The sequence below is a fragment of the Thalassophryne amazonica genome, chromosome 5, assembly GCF_902500255.1.
Source record: "Thalassophryne amazonica chromosome 5, fThaAma1.1, whole genome shotgun sequence".
Classification (NCBI taxonomy): domain Eukaryota; kingdom Metazoa; phylum Chordata; class Actinopteri; order Batrachoidiformes; family Batrachoididae; genus Thalassophryne; species Thalassophryne amazonica.
Genome location: NC_047107.1, coordinates 28,995,023 through 29,014,508, shown reverse-complemented (window position 1 = coordinate 29,014,508; position 19,486 = coordinate 28,995,023). Strand labels below are relative to the sequence as shown.

The 19,486-nt window shown below is 41.5% G+C and overlaps 1 protein-coding gene across 2 annotated transcripts in view; it reads right to left on the bottom strand.

The window, feature by feature from the left end:
- Window positions 1-11,162: 11,162 nt before the first annotated feature.
- LOC117510247 (probable E3 ubiquitin-protein ligase HECTD4) overlaps window positions 11,163-19,486 on the bottom strand; it is a 128,600-nt gene continuing 120,276 nt past the window's right edge. For both annotated transcript variants that reach the window (XM_034169886.1, XM_034169887.1), the window contains exons 75-76: window positions 13,641-13,863; window positions 11,163-13,450 (exon numbers count right to left, since the gene is read on the bottom strand). In XM_034169886.1, the coding sequence (XP_034025777.1) occupies window positions 13,314-13,450; window positions 13,641-13,863 (360 nt within the window). In that variant the 3' untranslated portion in view covers window positions 11,163-13,313. The remainder of the gene's footprint in view (window positions 13,451-13,640; window positions 13,864-19,486) is intronic.

Here is a 19,486-nt window from a genome sequence, read left to right as displayed (position 1 = left end):
TAACCTTCTCTGCGATTGATATTGTAACTAAACATTGTTCTGTGTGCAGCCGTGTTCCTGCGGGCTCTGTCTGAAGCTGGATTGGCGGATAGTGGGAGTGCGACGGTCTTCGCCTCTCACTCCATCCAGGGAAGAGACTAACAGGAGCTGCACGGGTGAAATTGTTTCTGGAGGTGGAGGTTTTCCCTCCTACCTGTATACAGACTGTGGGATTACTGAGTGTGCGAACTCACACTCATCAGGACTGTCTCTGTTCTCTGCCAGCAGTACCGGGTCTGACTGCTGAAGACAGCGGCCACCTGGGGCGCAGGGCTTGGCGGCTCCGGTGTTCTTCAGCTCCGTTGGTGGTGGAAGCTGTGTGGGATCCGGCTCTTCTCTCGCCAGGCGTCTTCTATCGTCGAGCCTGCCCACACGTCACCTGGTGTATAATTGACAGTCACCATATTGTTATTGTCTGTACGTCGTTGTGCGATTCACAACATTAAATTGTTACTTTTGGCTTATCCATTGTCCATTCATTAACGCCCCCTGTTGTGGGTCCGTGTCACGACACTTTCACAACAATGGAATACCTTTCAATATGATTGGAGCATTTTAAAATTTGGACCCCTGTGTAATTCTTCAATTGACCCCTAGTGGATACTTTGCTTTTCAAAAGACTTTGAAGGAAAAAAGGGAGTATTTGTGTAAATATTCTTTTATCTGCTGCACTAGAACAGAAATAAAATCTTCCACTGGGTGCGGCCAGTGTCATCTGGTGGTGGTAATGCAGAGATACACTGACACAAATGAAGCAAGCTGGAAAAATTTGAGAAGTTTTGTCAAATTTAAGCATTTAGTTCTGATTCGTGGGATGCTATTTCATTTGCTAAGCAATTAAAAGTAAATGTAACTTGAAGATGCATTTTATTTCATGTTGACATCAAAGAAATAATGGAACCCATGCCAGATGTAACAGCTTGGTTAAAATTACACAACACATTTATTGTCATTGGTTCACTGGAATAGCTGTTGGTCTTCTAAGGTTTTCAAAGTTAGCTGAAGAGCTAAACTGCTAATGAAAAAGTTAATTTTGTACATTCACGGTAAGCTGAGTCGTGAAACTGTGCCCTCCGATGGATGTGAGTGGGGAAGCTTTGGGTTCCATCTCGATATCTAAGGGTCAACACCCATGTTGAGGTCCAGTCGTGTTCTGCACAAACACAAAGAGTGAGTGAGTCCAAACTGAGTGCTCCTAAACTCTGGGATTACACTCTCAAAAAAGACAAAATCCAAAAACTATGTAATTTTGACACAAAGTATCTCGTTGTAAATGTAAATGGAATGTCTCGTCTTTCTTTTTCCAGCAAAAACTCTCAGAAGAGCCGAATTCCCTGATCCGGCACATGCTTTAAGTCTACGTGAGATCTTCATTCATCTACTTCTGTCCTTTTGTCCACAGGCTCACAATAGCATGTTTTCACTTAGTCCACACATGAACTGAGGGGTATCTCATGAAAGTGTAAAGGCCGACTCACCAGGATCCTCTTAGCCCAAAAGAAAGCACATCACAGTCACGTGACTGGCTCAAACACCTCACCATACTGTCAACAAGGCATCTTCAGTCATTTTAGGACAACAGATTGTGGACTGTAGTACTGCACACAGATCCTGCTTCATGATAGTGAGTTTAACCTGCGACATGATGACGGCAGTAGTGGGTTCCGGGGTGGGCTGGCCACTATAGTGTCCACTCAAAATGAAAATACATTTTTATATATTGCAAATTTATGGTGTGATTCTGACTCCGGAGCAGAAGGTGGCAGTATTGCACCATTATGTAGGAAAGAAGAAGAGGAGCCATCAATAAAAACATTATTAGAAGACTTAGACTAAACTGTGACCACATTACTGTTTAAAATTAATCAATCAATCAATCAATTTTTTTTTATATAGCGCCAAATCACAACAAACAGTTGCCCCAAGGCGCTTTATATTGTAAGGCAAGGCCATACAATAATTATGTAAAACCCCAACGGTCAAAACGACCCCCTGTGAGCAAGCACTTGGCTACAGTGGGAAGGAAAAACTCCCTTTTAACAGGAAGAAACCTCCAGCAGAACCAGGCTCAGGGAGGGGCAGTCTTCTGCTGGGACTGGTTGGGGCTGAGGGAGAGAACCAGGAAAAAGACATGCTGTGGAGGGGAGCAGAGATCGATCACTAATGATTAAATGCAGAGTGGTGCATACAGAGCAAAAAGAAAAAGAAACAGTGCATCATGGGAACCCCCCAGCAGTCTACGTCTATAGCAGCATAACTAAGGGATGGTTCAGGGTCACCTGATCCAGCCCTAACTATAAGCTTTAGCAAAAAGGAAAGTTTTAAGCCTAATCTTAAAAGTAGAGAGGGTGTCTGTCTCCCTGATCTGAATTGGGAGCTGGTTCCACAGGAGAGGAGCCTGAAAGCTGAAGGCTCTGCCTCCCATTCTACTCTTACAAACCCTAGGAACTACAAGTAAGCCTGCAGTCTGAGAGCGAAGCGCTCTATTGGGGTAATATGGTACTACGAGGTCCCTAAGATAAGATGGGACCTGATTATTCAAAACCTTATAAGTAAGAAGAAGAATTTTAAATTCTATTCTAGAATTAACAGGAAGCCAATGAAGAGAGGCCAATATGGGTGAGATATGCTCTCTCCTTCTAGTCCCCGTCAGTACTCTAGCTGCAGCATTTTGAATTAACTGAAGGCTTTTTAGGGAACTTTTAGGACAACCTGATAATAATGAATTACAATAGTCCAGCCTAGAGGAAATAAATGCATGAATTAGTTTTTCAGCATCACTCTGAGACAAGACCTTTCTGATTTTAGAGATATTGCGTAAATGCAAAAAAGCAGTCCTACATATTTGTTTAATATGCACTTTGAATGACATATCCTGATCAAAAATGACTCCAAGATTTCTCACAGTATTACTAGAGGTCAGGGTAATGCCATCCAGAGTAAGGATCTGGTTAGACACCATGTTTCTAAGATTTGTGGGGCCAAGTACAATAACTTCAGTTTTATCTGAGTTTAAAAGCAGGAAATTAGAGGTCATCCATGTCTTTATGTCTGTAAGACAATCCTGCAGTTTAGCTAATTGGTGTGTGTCCTCTGGCTTCATGGATAGATAAAGCTGGGTATCATCTGCGTAACAATGAAAATTTAAGCAATACCGTCTAATAATACTGCCTAAGGGAAGCATGTATAAAGTGAATAAAATTGGTCCTAGCACAGAACCTTGTGGAACTCCATAATTAACTTTAGTCTGTGAAGAAGATTCCCCATTTACATGAACAAATTGTAATCTATTAGACAAATATGATTCAAACCACCGCAGCGCAGTGCCTTTAATACCTATGGCATGCTCTAATCTCTGTAATAAAATTTTATGGTCAACAGTATCAAAAGCAGCACTGAGATCTAACAGAACAAGCACAGAGATGAGTCCACTGTCCGAGGCCATAAGAAGATCATTTGTAACCTTCACTAATGCTGTTTCTGTACTATGATGAATTCTAAAACCTGACTGAAACTCTTCAAATAGACCATTCCTCTGCAGATGATCAGTTAGCTGTTTTACAACTACCCTTTCAAGAATTTTTGAGAGAAAAGGAAGGTTGGAGATTGGCCTATAATTAGCTAAGATAGCTGGGTCAAGTGATGGCTTTTTAAGTAATGGTTTAATTACTGCCACCTTAAAAGCCTGTGGTACATAGCCAACTAACAAAGATAGATTGATCATATTTAAGATCGAAGCATTAAATAATGGTAGGGCTTCCTTGAGCAGCCTGGTAGGAATGGGGTCTAATAAACATGTTGATGGTTTGGATGAAGTAACTAATGAGAATAACTCAGACAGAACAATCGGAGAGAAAGAGTCTAACCAAATACCGGCATCACTGAAAGCAGCCAAAGATAACGATACGTCTTTGGGATGGTTATGAGTAATTTTTTCTCTAATAGTTAAAATTTTGTTAGCAAAGAAAGTCATGAAGTCATTACTAGTTAAAGTTAATGGAATACTCAGCTCAATAGAGCTCTGACTCTTTGTCAGCCTGGCTACAGTGCTGAAAAGAAACCTGGGGTTGTTCTTATTTTCTTCAATTAGTGATGAGTAGAAAGATGTCCTAGCTTTACGAAGGGCTTTTTTATAGAGCAACAGACTCTTTTTCCAGGCTAAGTGAAGATCTTCTAAATTAGTGAGACGCCATTTCCTCTCCAACTTACGGGTTATCTGCTTTAAGCTACGAGTTTGTGAGTTATACCACAAAAAGTGTTTGAATAAGGAACAATTTTCTTTCCTCAAAACTGAATCTGTGGCCAACAACAAAACAGTAGCTGGTAAAATGTGTCGACACCACAGGGATCTTGGACATATACTTGACCAAACTGTAACATGTTGCTCCTGAATGGTTCCTGACTGGAAAAATCCAAGATCGATCACTGGATCAAGGTGACCTCTTCGGAATTCTGGACAGGTCTTGTTAATTATTCAGTTTGAACCATTTTATGACCGATTTGTGATGTTCTCTTGTTAGCTCACATCCCTTATTGAAATAGGGTTGTTTGTTTTTTGTTGAGTCCGTTGGTCTGATCAGGGATCAGTGTCATGTTCAGGCTCAGATATCATCATTGTGTAGAAACCTGACATCCGTAATACATTTTGTTTATGCTTCTACACACTCCGTTGGTTTTGTGAATCTCATTGGTTAAAAAATGTGGTCATGCGCTTGCATTAGTGCTGAAACTTTGCCTTCTTCTCTTTTTCTAAGATGACATGAGGCCATCAGTCATGGACATCTTCAACCACAGCCTGCTGAAGGACAGGTTTGAGGGACAGGAAGACACAGACTGGATGTGGTGTCTTCAGCTGGAAAATGACTGAGCTGTACACCCCTCCAGCACGTTCAGCTCTCAGCCTGAGTGGTAGTTTTTTAATACTTAATTTTTAACCATTTTTACAATTAAATCACACACATGAAGAAAATAAAGTTGCACAGACTGTGTGGTGTTTACATGTTCACAATATGTAAATAAAATACAGAATTTTCTTAAATCTGTTGCATTTTCATGTGCGCGTCTGTGGATTTTCATGGTAAAATTGATCCAACCTATTGATAGTAAACAAGATGAGTTATGAATCAAGGTCATGTGACCTACAGAAAGGTGAGATATGACTTCATAATAGTATTTAATAATAAACATGGGTACATACTTACTTGAAACCATTCTGTTTGACCTTTCAAGGTCATAGGTCATGCAACCAATAGAGAAGTGATACGACTTAATGGTGTTTAATATAAATGATAGGTGCATCTATTAATATTTCCTTGAAATATACATTCTAAATGAGTTTGACCAACACTCGTGACCAATAGAAAGGTAATATTACATCATATTTGTGTTTAATATTACCGTAGGTGCATGAGTATTAGTATTTGAAACAGACATTATCAATAAAAGAAGAAAAGAAAATAATTTGACCATGTTGGCAGTTTCCTCGCTTGCGAGGATAGTGGGAAGGCCTTTTTTTTTTTTTAAAGTTTATTTTCTACAAGCCCTCTGGTGGCTGAAAAGTCTGATGCGGGATGCACAAGACCTGTTACACTTGGGGCAAATGAACACTTGAGTAGGCTGGGCTTGTGCTACTGCCCGCTCTTTCTGTCTTTGACGCTTCTGGCGTGAGGCCTCACTTCTTTCTGCCTCAAACTTCAGACTGGCGGATTTGATGGTGGAACGCCAGCTGAGTCTATCTGTAGCTAGATGCTGCCATGACTGATGCTGAATGCCTGCAAGGGAGAGCTGTTTCTTCAGCTGGTCCTTATAGTGCTTTTTGGGGGCCCCTTGGTTTCGTCTCCCTTCCTTGAGCTCGCCAAAGAGAATTAATTTCGGCATGCTACCGAGATACGTGAAGTGCTCTACTGCATTCAGGCTGGTACCCTCGATGTTGATTTGGGGTGGGGTATATGCTGTATGGGGGACCGGTTGATATAGCACTTCTGTCTTTCTCAGGCTGATGGTGAGGCCGAAGGCTCTTGCTGCTTCAGCAAAACAGTTGACAATGTGCTGCAAGGCTTGCTCCGTATGGGTGACGAGGGCGCAGTCATCTGCGAAGAGCAGCTCCACGATTAGCTGTTCTGTGATCTTAGTGTAGGACAGAAGGCGCCGCAAGTTAAACAGACTTCCGTCGGTTCTGAAGCTGATATAGATGACATCTGTCCAGTCTTCTTTGGCCTCACGAAGCATCATGCTGAAGAAATTGGAGAACAGAGTGGGCGCAAGGATGCAACCTTGTTTGACGCCATTTGAGATGGGGAAGCTGCCGGACAGAGTCCCGTTGTACTTCACTTGTCCCATCTGGCCTTCATGTAGCTGGCGGATGATGGTGAGAAGCTTTGGAGGGCAGCCAAGGCGTGCAAGAATCTTCCACAAACCCTCACGAGTGGCCGTGTCAAAAGCCTTGGTTAGGTCTATGAAAGCTGCATAAAAATGACCGCATCCCGAAGGTCATGTGGAACCATTTCCTTTTCCCAGCAACTGGAGAAGAGAATCTGAAGCTTGTCGAGGACTGCCTCACCTCCATTTTGGTACATCGCTGCTGGGATGCCATCTATGCCAGGAGACTTCCCTGGATTCAGCTGCGTGGTGGCCTTTCGGATCTCTTCAAGTGTTGGGGGGTCATCAAGTTTCCATTTCACCTCCACCTAGGGAATCTTCTCGATTGATGACTCTTGCACAGTGTGCTTGTCACTGAAGAGGTTTTCAAAGTGTTCTGACCAATGCTGCATAATGGTTTCCTTGTCCTTGAGAAAGGTGGAGCCGTCTGAGGAGTGCAGGGGTGCTTGCACTTGATGTGCTGGCCCATGGATGGTCTTAAGGGCTTCATAAAAGGAGCGCATGTCTCCGGTATCGGCATGTTGTTGTGTCTTCTCCGCAATTTGACCATAGGGACATGTTAAACTAAGGTGGGTCCTTTAATTTGCATCACAGTTGTCTTCAAACTTGTAATCAATTGGTCTGCCTATTTTAAGGGTGACAAGTACTCACTGTGCTGTTTGGTATCATGGTGTGAACCTTTTTTGATAAGTTGAAGAGATGTAACATACAAATGGCAACCAAATAGCCCAGAACAACTTCCAAAGAGATTAGAGGTCAACTCCAAAGTCAAGGTACATCTGTGTCAGATTGCACCATCTGTTGCTGTCTGAGCCAAAGTGAACTTAATGGAAGACGACTGAGGAGGACAACACTGTTGAAAGCAAATCATAAAAAAGCAAGACTGGAATTTGCCAAAATGCTTATGGACAAGCCACAAAGCTGCTGGGAGAATGGACAGATGAGACAAAACTCAATGTTTTTGGCAAGTCACATCAGCATCTGTGAACATAGAGTTCACACTTCCACCCTTCTCGTTTTCCTCTTCTCCCGCTGTCTCTGGACACATTTTCCTCCTCGCCCAGCAGTAGCCCACTTACTGCCGGCACCCTGTTGCGCAACGGCAGCGATGCCGGTCTTTGTTAACCCAGGCCTCGGCAGATCTGGTATGGAAATTCAATTTGTACCTCATCTTTGATTTTGGCTTATTTTACACCGAATTCCCTTCCTGATGCAACCCTCCTCATCTACCTGGGCTTGGGACCACCACTCAGAATGTACTGGCTGTACACCCCATGTGGCTGTCAAGTCAAGTCAAAGTTTTATTTGCCATTTGTAGAGCACAACAAAATTGTACACATACATAGGAATTGTATTGTCACCCTTAGAGTCAAAAGAACATCTTCAAAATAAAATCTTAAAACATCTTAAAAAAATAAAACAACGCTTGTTTCCAGTACATTTATAGTCTATAGATTGGCCATCAGCCTTACAGCTGCTGGAAAGAAGCTGTTGTAGAAACGTGTTTTGTGTGTGATAATGCTGTCTGCTCTAATGTGTCTCAGACTGTAGGGTTTGTATCTGGGCCTCAGTAACAGGTGTCCTGGATGGTGCCTGTCTCTGATTATGGACTGAGCTTTCTTCTTGCACCGCTCTGTGTATGTCGTGGTTATGGATGGAAGGTCTATCCCAGTGATCCTCTCTGCAGTCTTAATGACTCTTTGGAGTGACTTTATATCTGCTTGTGTGGTGTTACCAAACCACACCGTGATGCCAAATGCCAGGATGCTCTCTATGAGTCCTCTGTAGGCATGTGTGAGAGGGCGTTTCCCAAGTCCAGCCTTCTTCAGAAGTCTTATAAAGTACAGACGCTTCTGGGCTTTTTTCACTGTGGCAACAGTGTTAGTAGACCAGCTCAGGTTAGATGTTAAATACAAGCCCAGGAATTTGTAGCTGTCAACCCTCTCTACTACCGTGTCCTTGATGATGAGAGGCTGCAGAGGAGGACCTTTCTTCCTAAAGTCTATGACAAGCTCCCTGGTCTTGTCTACATTGAGGACAAGGTCATTTTCCTCTCCATAGACAATGATGTTGTTGACCTGCTCCCTGTACCCTGTCTCATCCCCACCCGCAATACGGCCCAAGATGGTCATATCATCCGCATATTTGATGATGAGCTATTGTGAGTGGAGACGCAGTCATGTGTGTACAGTGTATAGAGCCTTGGGCTGAGGCAGCAGCCTTGGGGAGTACCTGTACTAACGGACAGGTTACCTGATGTTACCCCCCCATCTTCACCACCTGCTGTCTGTTTAGCAGAAAGTCCAAAATCCAATTACAGGTTGTAGCCAGCAGTCCAAGGTGTCTTAACTTTACAATGAGTTTACCCGGGTTGATAGTATTGAAAGCGGAGCTGTAGTCTAAAAATAGTATTCTGACATAGGTTTTATTATGATCCAAGTGTTGAAGTGTATGGTGTAAGACATAGGCGACCGCATCATCCACTGGGCTGAGTTCTGAGTCGAAGAAAATCACAAAACCAAAATATAAAGCCAAGTATACAATGCTAAAAACAAACATGGAACTCAAAAGTGTATAATAAAGTGCCAAAGTGAAAAGACTGACATGAATACAAACGGGTGCGCACGGGCAGCAGACAACAAACACATAAGTGAATACATAGAAACAACACAGACGACTAAATACAAATCCATAAAGACCCAGAAAGGACCAACAAACTAACACACACACACACGGACGGCAGCCTAAGTCCAGTCCTATTACTGCCAGGGTCTTCAAATTCACAGGGAACATTCTTGGGACACAGAGCTTGGACAAGTTCAAAGATGGCTAACTTCGACCTATTTTAAGAGGTCAAAAGGTCACATTGATTCCTATTTTTATGCTGATAAGGCCGAGGGTATTTTAGCATTACGATATATTGTTAGATTCCGGTATGAAGACGTTAAAGGCGGCCACATGCAGCCTTGCTTTTGTGACATAAAACAGATAAACTGAAGACTGTGGCCCTCAGTAGTTGCAGGCACTCTAATAGCTCATGTATTCATTTATGTGCAGCTCTTCACTAGCAGATGTGCAATTACCCCACTTTGCCGGTGGCCAAACCTCACGCACACACCAGTCTGATGCTTCCAGGTCAAATGCAGTTATGACCTTTGACCTATTCTACTGTGGGTCAGAGTAATTAAATGTAATTGACATAACTAAAATATTGTGAAGCTTGCATTACAGGGGACTATTTAAGGAAGAAACAAATGACCTCCAAAATTTTTTTAGAAGCTTATTTACAGCCAGGAAATTGTTAAAATATTTAGTTGAGAGTTGTCAGATTTGTTTCATGTTCTCTGTTCAGCCATTTTTTCCCAAGTGAGATATGTCCAGTCACATGTTCCTGCGTTAAATCACATTTATTATTGAGAAATTCAATAACGTGGAGCATCAGTCTTTTTCAGTAATACTTATATTGTTACAAAGAAAATAGGATTGTGAGCAAGATCAAAAAACTCAGTTGTGGTACTTTGTTATAGAAAATAATCAAAGCTTCTGGGGATATTTTTTCCCACACGCATGTTACCAATAAAAACCACAAAGCTGCAAATCAGCACTCTGGGTGTAATAAAACTCTAGCTGGCATTAGTTTTTTCTTTGTGTTGGCTCTATGATGTGTGTTGGACTTCATTTGTTTAATTTTTGCCACAGCCGGTGAGCTGGATGCAGTTCCGTTTAGTTTAAATATGTCACAACAACCTCCTTGTAATTACATTCAGTCATACTTTACACCCTTTTAATATTTAAACCTATACACAGTAATGGGATCATGTAATGTGCAGAGAATCTTTTTGAATAAATTAAAAACTTCCATATATTTAATATTTATAAATTAACATACACGAACGCAAGTAAAATACAAAACCAGTATGAATACATATTGTGTAGCTGTAATAGTGTGAAAATTGTGTAATTACATACTGTGTAATTGTGTAGCCGATTTAAAAAAAAAAGAAAAAAAAAATCATTGTCCATTTAATTCTATGTTACCCCATAACATAACTAAGCGAACTATTCCTATAAGCTCAACTGATAATTTTCATCACTTTTTACCAAAATTGGAGCAATGATTGACCCTACACAAACAGAAATGAACCTTTGTCACCATTTTTGTTTTTACCCCAAAACATTGTCATACATAGTCCAAATTAACCTTTTCGGAATCTTTAGGAGCAGACAAATAATGTGGTATAATTCAATATGATTGGAACATTTTTTTTTATTTTGATCTTTGTGTAATTTTTCATTGATCCCTACCATCCTGGGATGGCCATCATACCTTCTTATGGAGGTCATGCTACATTGAAGCTGGACTGTGTTGTTTTGTACCCTTAAGTGGTACTGAAATCCTGCTTGGCCCCCGACCAGTGTTGTTCTGTAGTGTGCTGAATGCGGTGACGCACAGTAACACATGCTCCCAGAGCCGACAGGAGGGGGGAACCAAAACAAAAAAACACTGAAGAGAAAGGAACATTTTTTGATCATTCCCGATCTCATATTTTGTTGATGACCACTGTAATGTTCTTCAAAGGTCTTTCAACAGGCAGTCTTACGTTCAATAATATTTACAATTCTTATGTTGGTGCCCTTTGCAAGAGCTTAATTTCATAAACCTCCAAGGATGATCTGAGCACACAAAGTACATGAGAAGTACCTTTCACAAAAAATGAAATGCAGTTCAATGTAAAAAAGGCACATTAAATTTGTACATGACGGAAAATTCGTCTTTATTGTGACACAAATCTCAAATGCCATCTGAATCTTTACATCTGTATAATCCATTTTAGATATGTTAATTTTCTGATGTGCAGAGGTAAGACAGTAAAAGTTAATGCAACCATAAATAATTGTAATAAATATCAAGTAAATGTACAGCACACAATTTATAGCAACACCTCTTTGTATGGACTTGTCCTTTTTCGCGGCCATTTCCCTAAAGGACAAAGTACAGAATGTCCCTATTAGCAGCGGTTTACCTTCAAACGAACAGAAACAAAACCAAAACAAGAGATTCAACAATCGAATGCGTGTCAAATTTCATCTCTGCTGTTTCACTTCTGTCCCAGTAAAATCCGAATTTTACTCTTAACAGAATGGTTCACCACGAGCAGAAAGAACTGAATCTGTGTGGATAAAAACAAAAAACAAAAAGGTTTGTCCAAAGTTCATAAAAATATGAACACAAACTGAATATTCAAACATCACCTAGTCTGCCTCATATCAGCATCTTTTCTTACAGAATAGTGCACAGCAAAAACAAAATCAAAATAAATCAGCAATTAAAACTGTCAAACAAACAAACCTATTTACACTTTTTTTTTTTCATTTGTACATAGATAAACATTTGGTTATAAGGAAAATGAACAAACAAAACATCAGAATCCTGTTCCTCGTTCATTCAAGAAAACGTGAAAAGGCAGAGGTCGAGATAATCCGCTGGCCCTCCCTGGGTGTTGGCCTGGAGTTTGGATGTTGGGGAGTAGAGGGGAGATCTGTAGCACAATGTGGAGAAGAGCGGCCATGAGAACGCCGTCACCTTCCCAAATCAGAATGCAACACAGGATTGAACAACCGAAAACATGGAGCTCAAGTACACAGACTCAGGTCATGAAAAATCAACTTGATTAAATGTAAGATTAATATGATGCCTTGAATGAATTAAATACCGTCTAATCAGAGACTTGGATAAAATGTTGATATAGGCATTAGTTTTTAAGCAGGCACTCGCTCGCAGCTTGACCTAGTGAACAGGCCGCGTCACATGTTGCTTTTCTCCAATAGTAGTCGTACTGAAGTCCTTTCGTATCATATTGAAACCCGATCAGTCTGTGAATCAGAAGAGTCAACTGATTTCACATCAACTCGGGTCTGGACACAAACTACTACACCAAAAACGCACATTTCCCAAAGTCACCTCCTCCAAGGTGGAGACAGGAGGCATTTGGCTTTAGCATTAAAGCGTCAATCTGCAAAGCAACACAAAGTCCAAAAACTATGTTTGCTGTCAAGCCATTTGTATTTTACCGATCAGACCGCTTCCACCACGAAAACCCCTGGTGCTCGGCCACAAAAATAAAGCGTTCCCCTGCTGCTTTAGTTTTCACCTTCAGAAACCTGCTGCATAAGGACTCTCAGAATCATACTGTCACATGTCGGGAGGAAAGAGAAGAGTTGTTTGCAGGAGCCACGGCTCCAGGGCTGAAAATGCAAAGTGGCAAATACAAATCAGCAGAGAAACAGCATACGATGGAAACTTCACAATGAAAATATAAAGTAAAAAAAACAAAAAAACAAAAGCTGGTTTAATGTGCAAATAGTGAACAAATAATTCCACACTCAGTTTTTGGGAACACACCGTTTGTTCAGGTAATGGGAACGCAGTCCCAAGCAGTTTCAGCAGAAAGGAGGCATGGTAAAGTGCAGATCTGATGTCATCCTGTTTAAGCTGCTAAATTCAGATAATGTGACTGAACCTTGAAACTCTCAACTGAGAGATGGCAAGAAGTGAACCCTCTGAAAAAGAAGAAGAAAAGAGGTCAAGAAAAACTGTCTCAGCCGCTTCACGTCGATGCCTTCGTCAGAAATCAGTGCAAACAGAACAGACACTTGTCAGCTGTGTCAGTGCTAGTTTAGATAAACTTCCCTGAATTCCTTAACAACAAAAAAACTTGCAGATATAAGCATGAAATGTCAAATTTTTGTGTACTGCAATCAAAAAAGAAGAAGAAGCAGCACAAATAAACATTCAAAGCAGTAAAAGACAAAGAAAAAAAAATGCTGCAGTTTTCTTGATGCAGCAGAGGAAACTCGATCAGAGACTGGTCCAGGACTGACGGGGTTCGAGGATCTTAGCCGCTGAGTGGGTCCTCACGGTAATGGATAGCGTAACGCAGTTTCTCCAGCATCACATCCAAAGATGTGTACTGAGGCAGCTTCACCATGAACATACACGTCTCCACACGAATGTAGCGCAAGTCTGGCTGACCTGCAGAGAAGATGAACAAGAAGAAGTTCAATTCAATCACCGGGTCCTCGCCTAGGAACCATAGCTTTTCATTAAAATGCATGAGGCTAATGAGTCACTGCAGTAAAAGTGCTAAAGACTGTAAGTGAGAAAATTCTGCACGTGTAGTGTGTGAGGAAGAACTTGGAATCTAAAGCTCAAGAGTCGTTACCTGCTGCTCCGTCAGGAGGGGCGATCTTCATGGGGTAAGGGGGGACGTGGGCAGTGTCAGGTCCCCCGTCCTTGCAGGGGCAAGTGAACGGGATACGTTCTTGATTGCAGGCAAACTTTATGAACTTGCACAGCTCCTCTTGAGTAAACATCTCCAGGGCAGTCCAGAAGAACTCGATGTGTTGGTCTGTCTCCATAAGACCCACCTGATACATCGTGTGAGCCTGCAGCCATGGAAGAATTAACACACACAGGTGAATTTAACACTAACATATGACAACAAGATAAGATGAACTTTATTTATCCCAAAGGAATTTTTTTTGCCAGCAAACTTCTTTTTTTTTTTAGAATCAGTACAACTTTGAATAATTTAATAAATCTGTTCGTTATGTATGTATCCTGAATTCTGAAGAATTACAGTCTGATTTTCACACTGCCACATACAATGATAAAGTGTCCCCTTTTCTTTACATTTTATACAGTCATCAGGAATACTGGGGTTGAAATGATGGAGTTTTACTGGTGTGATATAAGTTCTGAACAACCACTTGTACTGCAGCAGTCTGAAGCTTGTATTGATTGTTTTTGTGCTAAACAGGAGTTATTCAACTCCTCAATCAAAATGTCTGTTTACATATCAGATCTGCAGGCTTGTAAACATGACTACTTTCTTTTGTGGCTGTAAGTAAAATATTGTAAAATTTGGAAAGCAGGCCTTTACTTTGATGACGGTTAACAGCCATGTTCTCTATGGTGGACAGTGAGGGTTCCACAGTTGACTTCAATAAATTAGTAACAAAACTTCTGACCTGGAGATACTTAAAAAAATGTTTCTTGGGCAAGTTGTATTTGTTTATCAGCTGTTCAAAAGACATTAGACACACCTTCCTTGTGCAAATCCCCAATTTTACATACACCTTGTGAAAAGACGTGGACATCAGCACTTTTTCGGCATATTCCACCGTTACAGGAGTTTTTTTCATGGAAAGAAAAGCGGAGGGACAACTTTCAGGTGGATTTCAGACGGATTCCGGTTGCTTTCCAGTCGTGTGAATATCCGATTGTGATTGTGCATGAGCTGGACATGCCAGAACATGTCCCGTGAGGCTTCATCACGGCGTTACTTTGCGCTGAGTGGATATTCACACGACTGGAAAGCAACCGGAATCCGTTTGAAATCCACCTGAAAGCTGTCCTGAGAGACCAACACCGAGGTGGTTTTGTCCCGCGTAGTGAACGGAGCCGTAGCGCGTCCCTCCGCTTTTCTTTCCATGAAAAAAACTCCTGTAACGGTGGAATGTGCCGAAAAAGTGCTGATGTCCACATCTTCTGCCTTTTTGTGAAAGTCAGACGAGGTCCCGGATCAACAAAGCTTTCATGTTGGAAATGATCTGGTTGTTCCAGCGGGGTGTCAGCCTGTCGATGGGGGCTGGGAGCGCGCCGCGCTCTCAGCAGTTGTGGGCCGTCCTTAAAGCGACAGTAACACCCCGTAATCAGTTTAATCCCCATAATATCGTCCCTGAAAGCCATATTAATTTTTCGAACGGTGTCCACCTGGAGGTCTCTCACAGTTTCTGGAAAAAAATTGATACAGCAAAGCTCCAAATCGTTCAGACATTTATTCGCAATACAAAAATAGACGAGAGGGGTGGACCACACCTCACTCAAAGCCTGCTCACAGGTGAATGACGCAACCGACAGGCATGAAAAAACTCACGCATGCGCACGAGGGTTCAAGCTTGTCTGACGCAATCACACGTGATTCAAATCCATATGGTTTTTTAAAAAAATAAGTTTGGATACTTTCTAACAGACCTCGTGTACACACACACATATACGTGGTCCATTAGATAATAAACCGACCCTTTTATTATTTTTTTTTAACTATATGGATTTGAATGACGTGCGATTACACTAATCATGCTTGAACCCTTGTGCGCATGCGTGAGTTTTTTCACGCGTGTCGGTGACGTCATTTCCCTGTGGGCAGGCCTTGAGTGAGATGTGGTCCCGCCCTCTCGGCTGAATTCCTTTGTTTCACATGCTGCTCGAGACGGCGCGCGTTGCTTTCTCAAAATTTTTTCTGGACCTGTGAGGAATATCCGAGTGGACGCTATTCGAGAAATTAAACTGGTTTTCGGTGAAAAGTTTAACGGCTGATGAGAGATTATAGGGTGTTTCTGTCGCTGTAAGGACTTCCCACGGAGCGGGACGTCCTGCAGCGCTTCCAGGCCCGTCGTCGGCCTGAAAACATCCTAATTTAAGGCTTAATTCACCCAGGACGTCGTGAGAGAACAGAGAAGATTCAGAAGAGGCCGGCATGAGGACTTTATACGGACATTCCACTGTTTAAGGACATTTTTTAATGAAAGATGTGCGCGCAAATTCGCCGAGTCGTTTCCGTGACGACTTGGCGAATCTGTGTGCGCCGCGACAGGAAAAACACCTCCGTGTTGAAAACCATTTGTAAAATTCAGGCGGCTTCTGATGGCTTTCAACAAGTGAGTAACTGAGAAATTGTGCGAGTCGTTTCCGTGACGACTTGGCGAATCTGTGTGCGCCGCGACAGGAAAAACACCTCCGTGTTGAAAACCATTTGTAAAATTCAGGCGGCTTCTGATGGCTTTCAACAAGTGAGTAACTGAGAAATTGTTTAACAGCTTGGGCATGTACCAACTTGCCCGTTAAGGTTTCCAACTGAGGTGTTTTTCCTGTCGTGACCCCCGCGGTCGGGTCCGGCCCGACATGCGACTCTGCCCGCACGTTCTTTCATTACAAAATGTAACTCCTCATGCCGACTTCTTCTGAAAGTTCTCTGTTCTCTGACGACTTCCTGGATCAACAGAGCCTGAAATGTGGAAGTTTTCAACTTGAAATGGTGAGACGCTGCTACCTCGATGCGCAGATTGCCGTCAGGTGCTGTGGGCCATCGTTACGGCGACACTACCAGACCAAAATCTCTCATCAGCCGTTAAAATCTTTACCGAAAACCAGCTGAATTTATCGAATGGTGTCCACTCAGTTGTGCCTTACAGTTTTGAAAAAATTTTGATCAAACAAAGCAGCAGTCTCTGAGCCATTCCTAAACAATGAAAAAACGACGAGAGGGTGGGCCACTCCTCACTCAAAGACTGCCCACAGGCGAATGACGTAACCGACAGGCGTGAAAAAACTCACATGCCCACGAGGGTTCAAGCATGTCTGATGTAATCACACGTGATTCAAATCCATATGGTTTTTGAAAAAAATAAGGTCGGATACTTTTCTAATAGACCTCGTATATACATACACACACACACACACACACACATACACACGTGGTCTGAGGTTGTGAGGCTGGTTGGATGTACTGCCAAATTCTCTGAAACGCCTTTGGAGACGGCTTATGGTAGAGAAATGAACATTCAATACATGAGCAACAGCTCTGGTTGACATTCCTGCTGTCAGCATGCCAACTGCACGCTCCCTCAAATCTTGCGACATCTGTGGCATTGTGCTGTGTGATAAAACTGCACCTTTCAGAGTGGCCTTTTATTGTGGTCAGTCTAAGGCACACCTGTGCACTAATCATGGTGTCTAATCAGCATCTTGATATGGCACACCTGTGAGGTGGGATGGATTATCTCAGCAAAGGAGAAGTGCTCACTATCACAGATTTAGACTGGTTTGTGAACAATATTTGAGGGAAATGGTGATATTGTCTATGTGGAAAAAGTTTTAGATCTTTGAGTTCATCTCATACAAAATGGGAGCAAAACCAAAAGTGTTGCGTTTATATTTTTGTTGAGTGTACACACACACACACACACACACACACACACACACACACACACACACACACACACACACACACACACACAGTGGTGGGCACAGATAACCAAAAAAAATTAACTTTGATAACAGATACGGAAGTTACAGATAACCGATAAATTCCAATATTATCTCCGGTACACTTACAACTACTAACAAGCTGATTTTGAGTTTTAACACCACGTTCGCTTTTGGAAGCATCAAAAGCAACAACAGACCCAAACAATGAGTCAGCACTTCTGAATTTGAGCGTTCTGCCCCCTGCTGGAAGCTTCTGTTTACTACATGGCTTCCAACACAGAAGCAACTGAGAGGAGCCGCAAAGCTCAGCTCTCTACCCAATCACAGCACTGGCATCAGGCCGAGGTCTTGGAAAATAAAGCAGTGCTGAGTTATGGTTTGGTGTATAAATAAAATGAATACTGATAGAATAAGCCCATTAGTGTCATTTGTGTAAAGTTAAGATATAACATATATCTTTTAATGTTGAATAATGCACTAATTCTAAGTTTTGTAACAAACACAGACAGATGGCATTCTGGGTAAAATGTGCCACTGCTCACACTGATTGGATGATTCATTCTATGTAAACCAACATGTTAATGTGAGGTGTGTTGTGTGCTGGTGTTTACAGATAAATGTGCTTTTGTAAAATATGCCATTTTTTATTTGTAAAAAAAGCCATAAAAAAAAAAAAGCCAAGTTGTAATTAGATAACCGTCTGATACAACCGGTGTCAAAATAAATTACACGTATCCCATAATCCCTTGCGCACCAGAGAGCCGCTGCAGTCAAACAACATATAGAGAATCCACATGATGACAATTGTAAATTAATATTATACTGCAAAAATGTATTTGTGTATATGTATTTTTTTATGCTTTTCATCACGTTAATAAGAAACTGCATGCATGATACCCTGAAAACCTGCTAAAACAATTATAACAATTATTCCGTGTCTGCTACGTTTAATCTGCGTGGAATTTAATAAACACAAACCGAATTTCAGACATATTATATATATTAGTCCGGAACAAAGAGGACAAACAGTGTTGTAAAGAACAATAATCAAGACGTTAAAGAGCAAACTTCACTTTCCCCCAGAACGACATGATCAGGAAGCGAGCGTAGCTCACAGCAGCTCCCACTGAAAATAACGGAGAGACAGCCTGTGATTCTCACGTTTACATAAAACAAATGCAATACCAACGTCTAGAAACCCAGAGAATATATTCATGAGAGTTTTATTCATGTGCAGCGGTTAAAGTGTAGTTTTTGTAAGTTTGAAAAAAAAAAAACCGTCTGTTTACGTTTTACTTCTGGAAACACGAATCTGACGTGTGGTTTTTAAATATCAGCCCAGCTTCAGTTTGAATACTGCCATGAACACTACTGGCCAATAGATGGTAGTAGAGACTTTGAGAACTTGCAAACACAAAATTCCAGATAATCTGTGTTGCTACTTTCTACATTTAAGATGCGTGGAATTTAATAAACGCAAACAAACACAATAACGTCTATAAAACCAGAGAATATAATCACTTGAGTTTTAGGCACTAGAGTTTAATGCTGTTGTCCTGATCAGAGTGTCTGAAATGCATTTCTCCTGTCGTGAACGTACTGAGATTACCCGACCCATGATGCACCTGGAGACAGCATGCCCCACACTAAATCCTTAAAAATTAGTGCATTACTTTAAAACTAAAACATATATCTGATATTTTCACTTTATAAAACTGCAGAAGTGACGTTAATTTAAATAACTTGTCCGAAATAAGTTTGGTTAAAATTTGAACCATAAGTTAAAAATGTATGCCTCTGGATGACTTGGGTGATAATGGCCACATATCAGTATGGGATTAAAAAAAAAAAAAAAAGAAGGTTTTTTTCTTTTTTCTTTTGCTGACCAGTTCTCCTTTGCCTGCAGAGGATAGAGTGGTTTCTTATAGAAGCAGCTCTCCTCTATCTGCAGAGGGTAGAACTACACATTGGTTCACTTTTGTTTACCACGTTAATGGTCTAAAAGTTATCGGACAA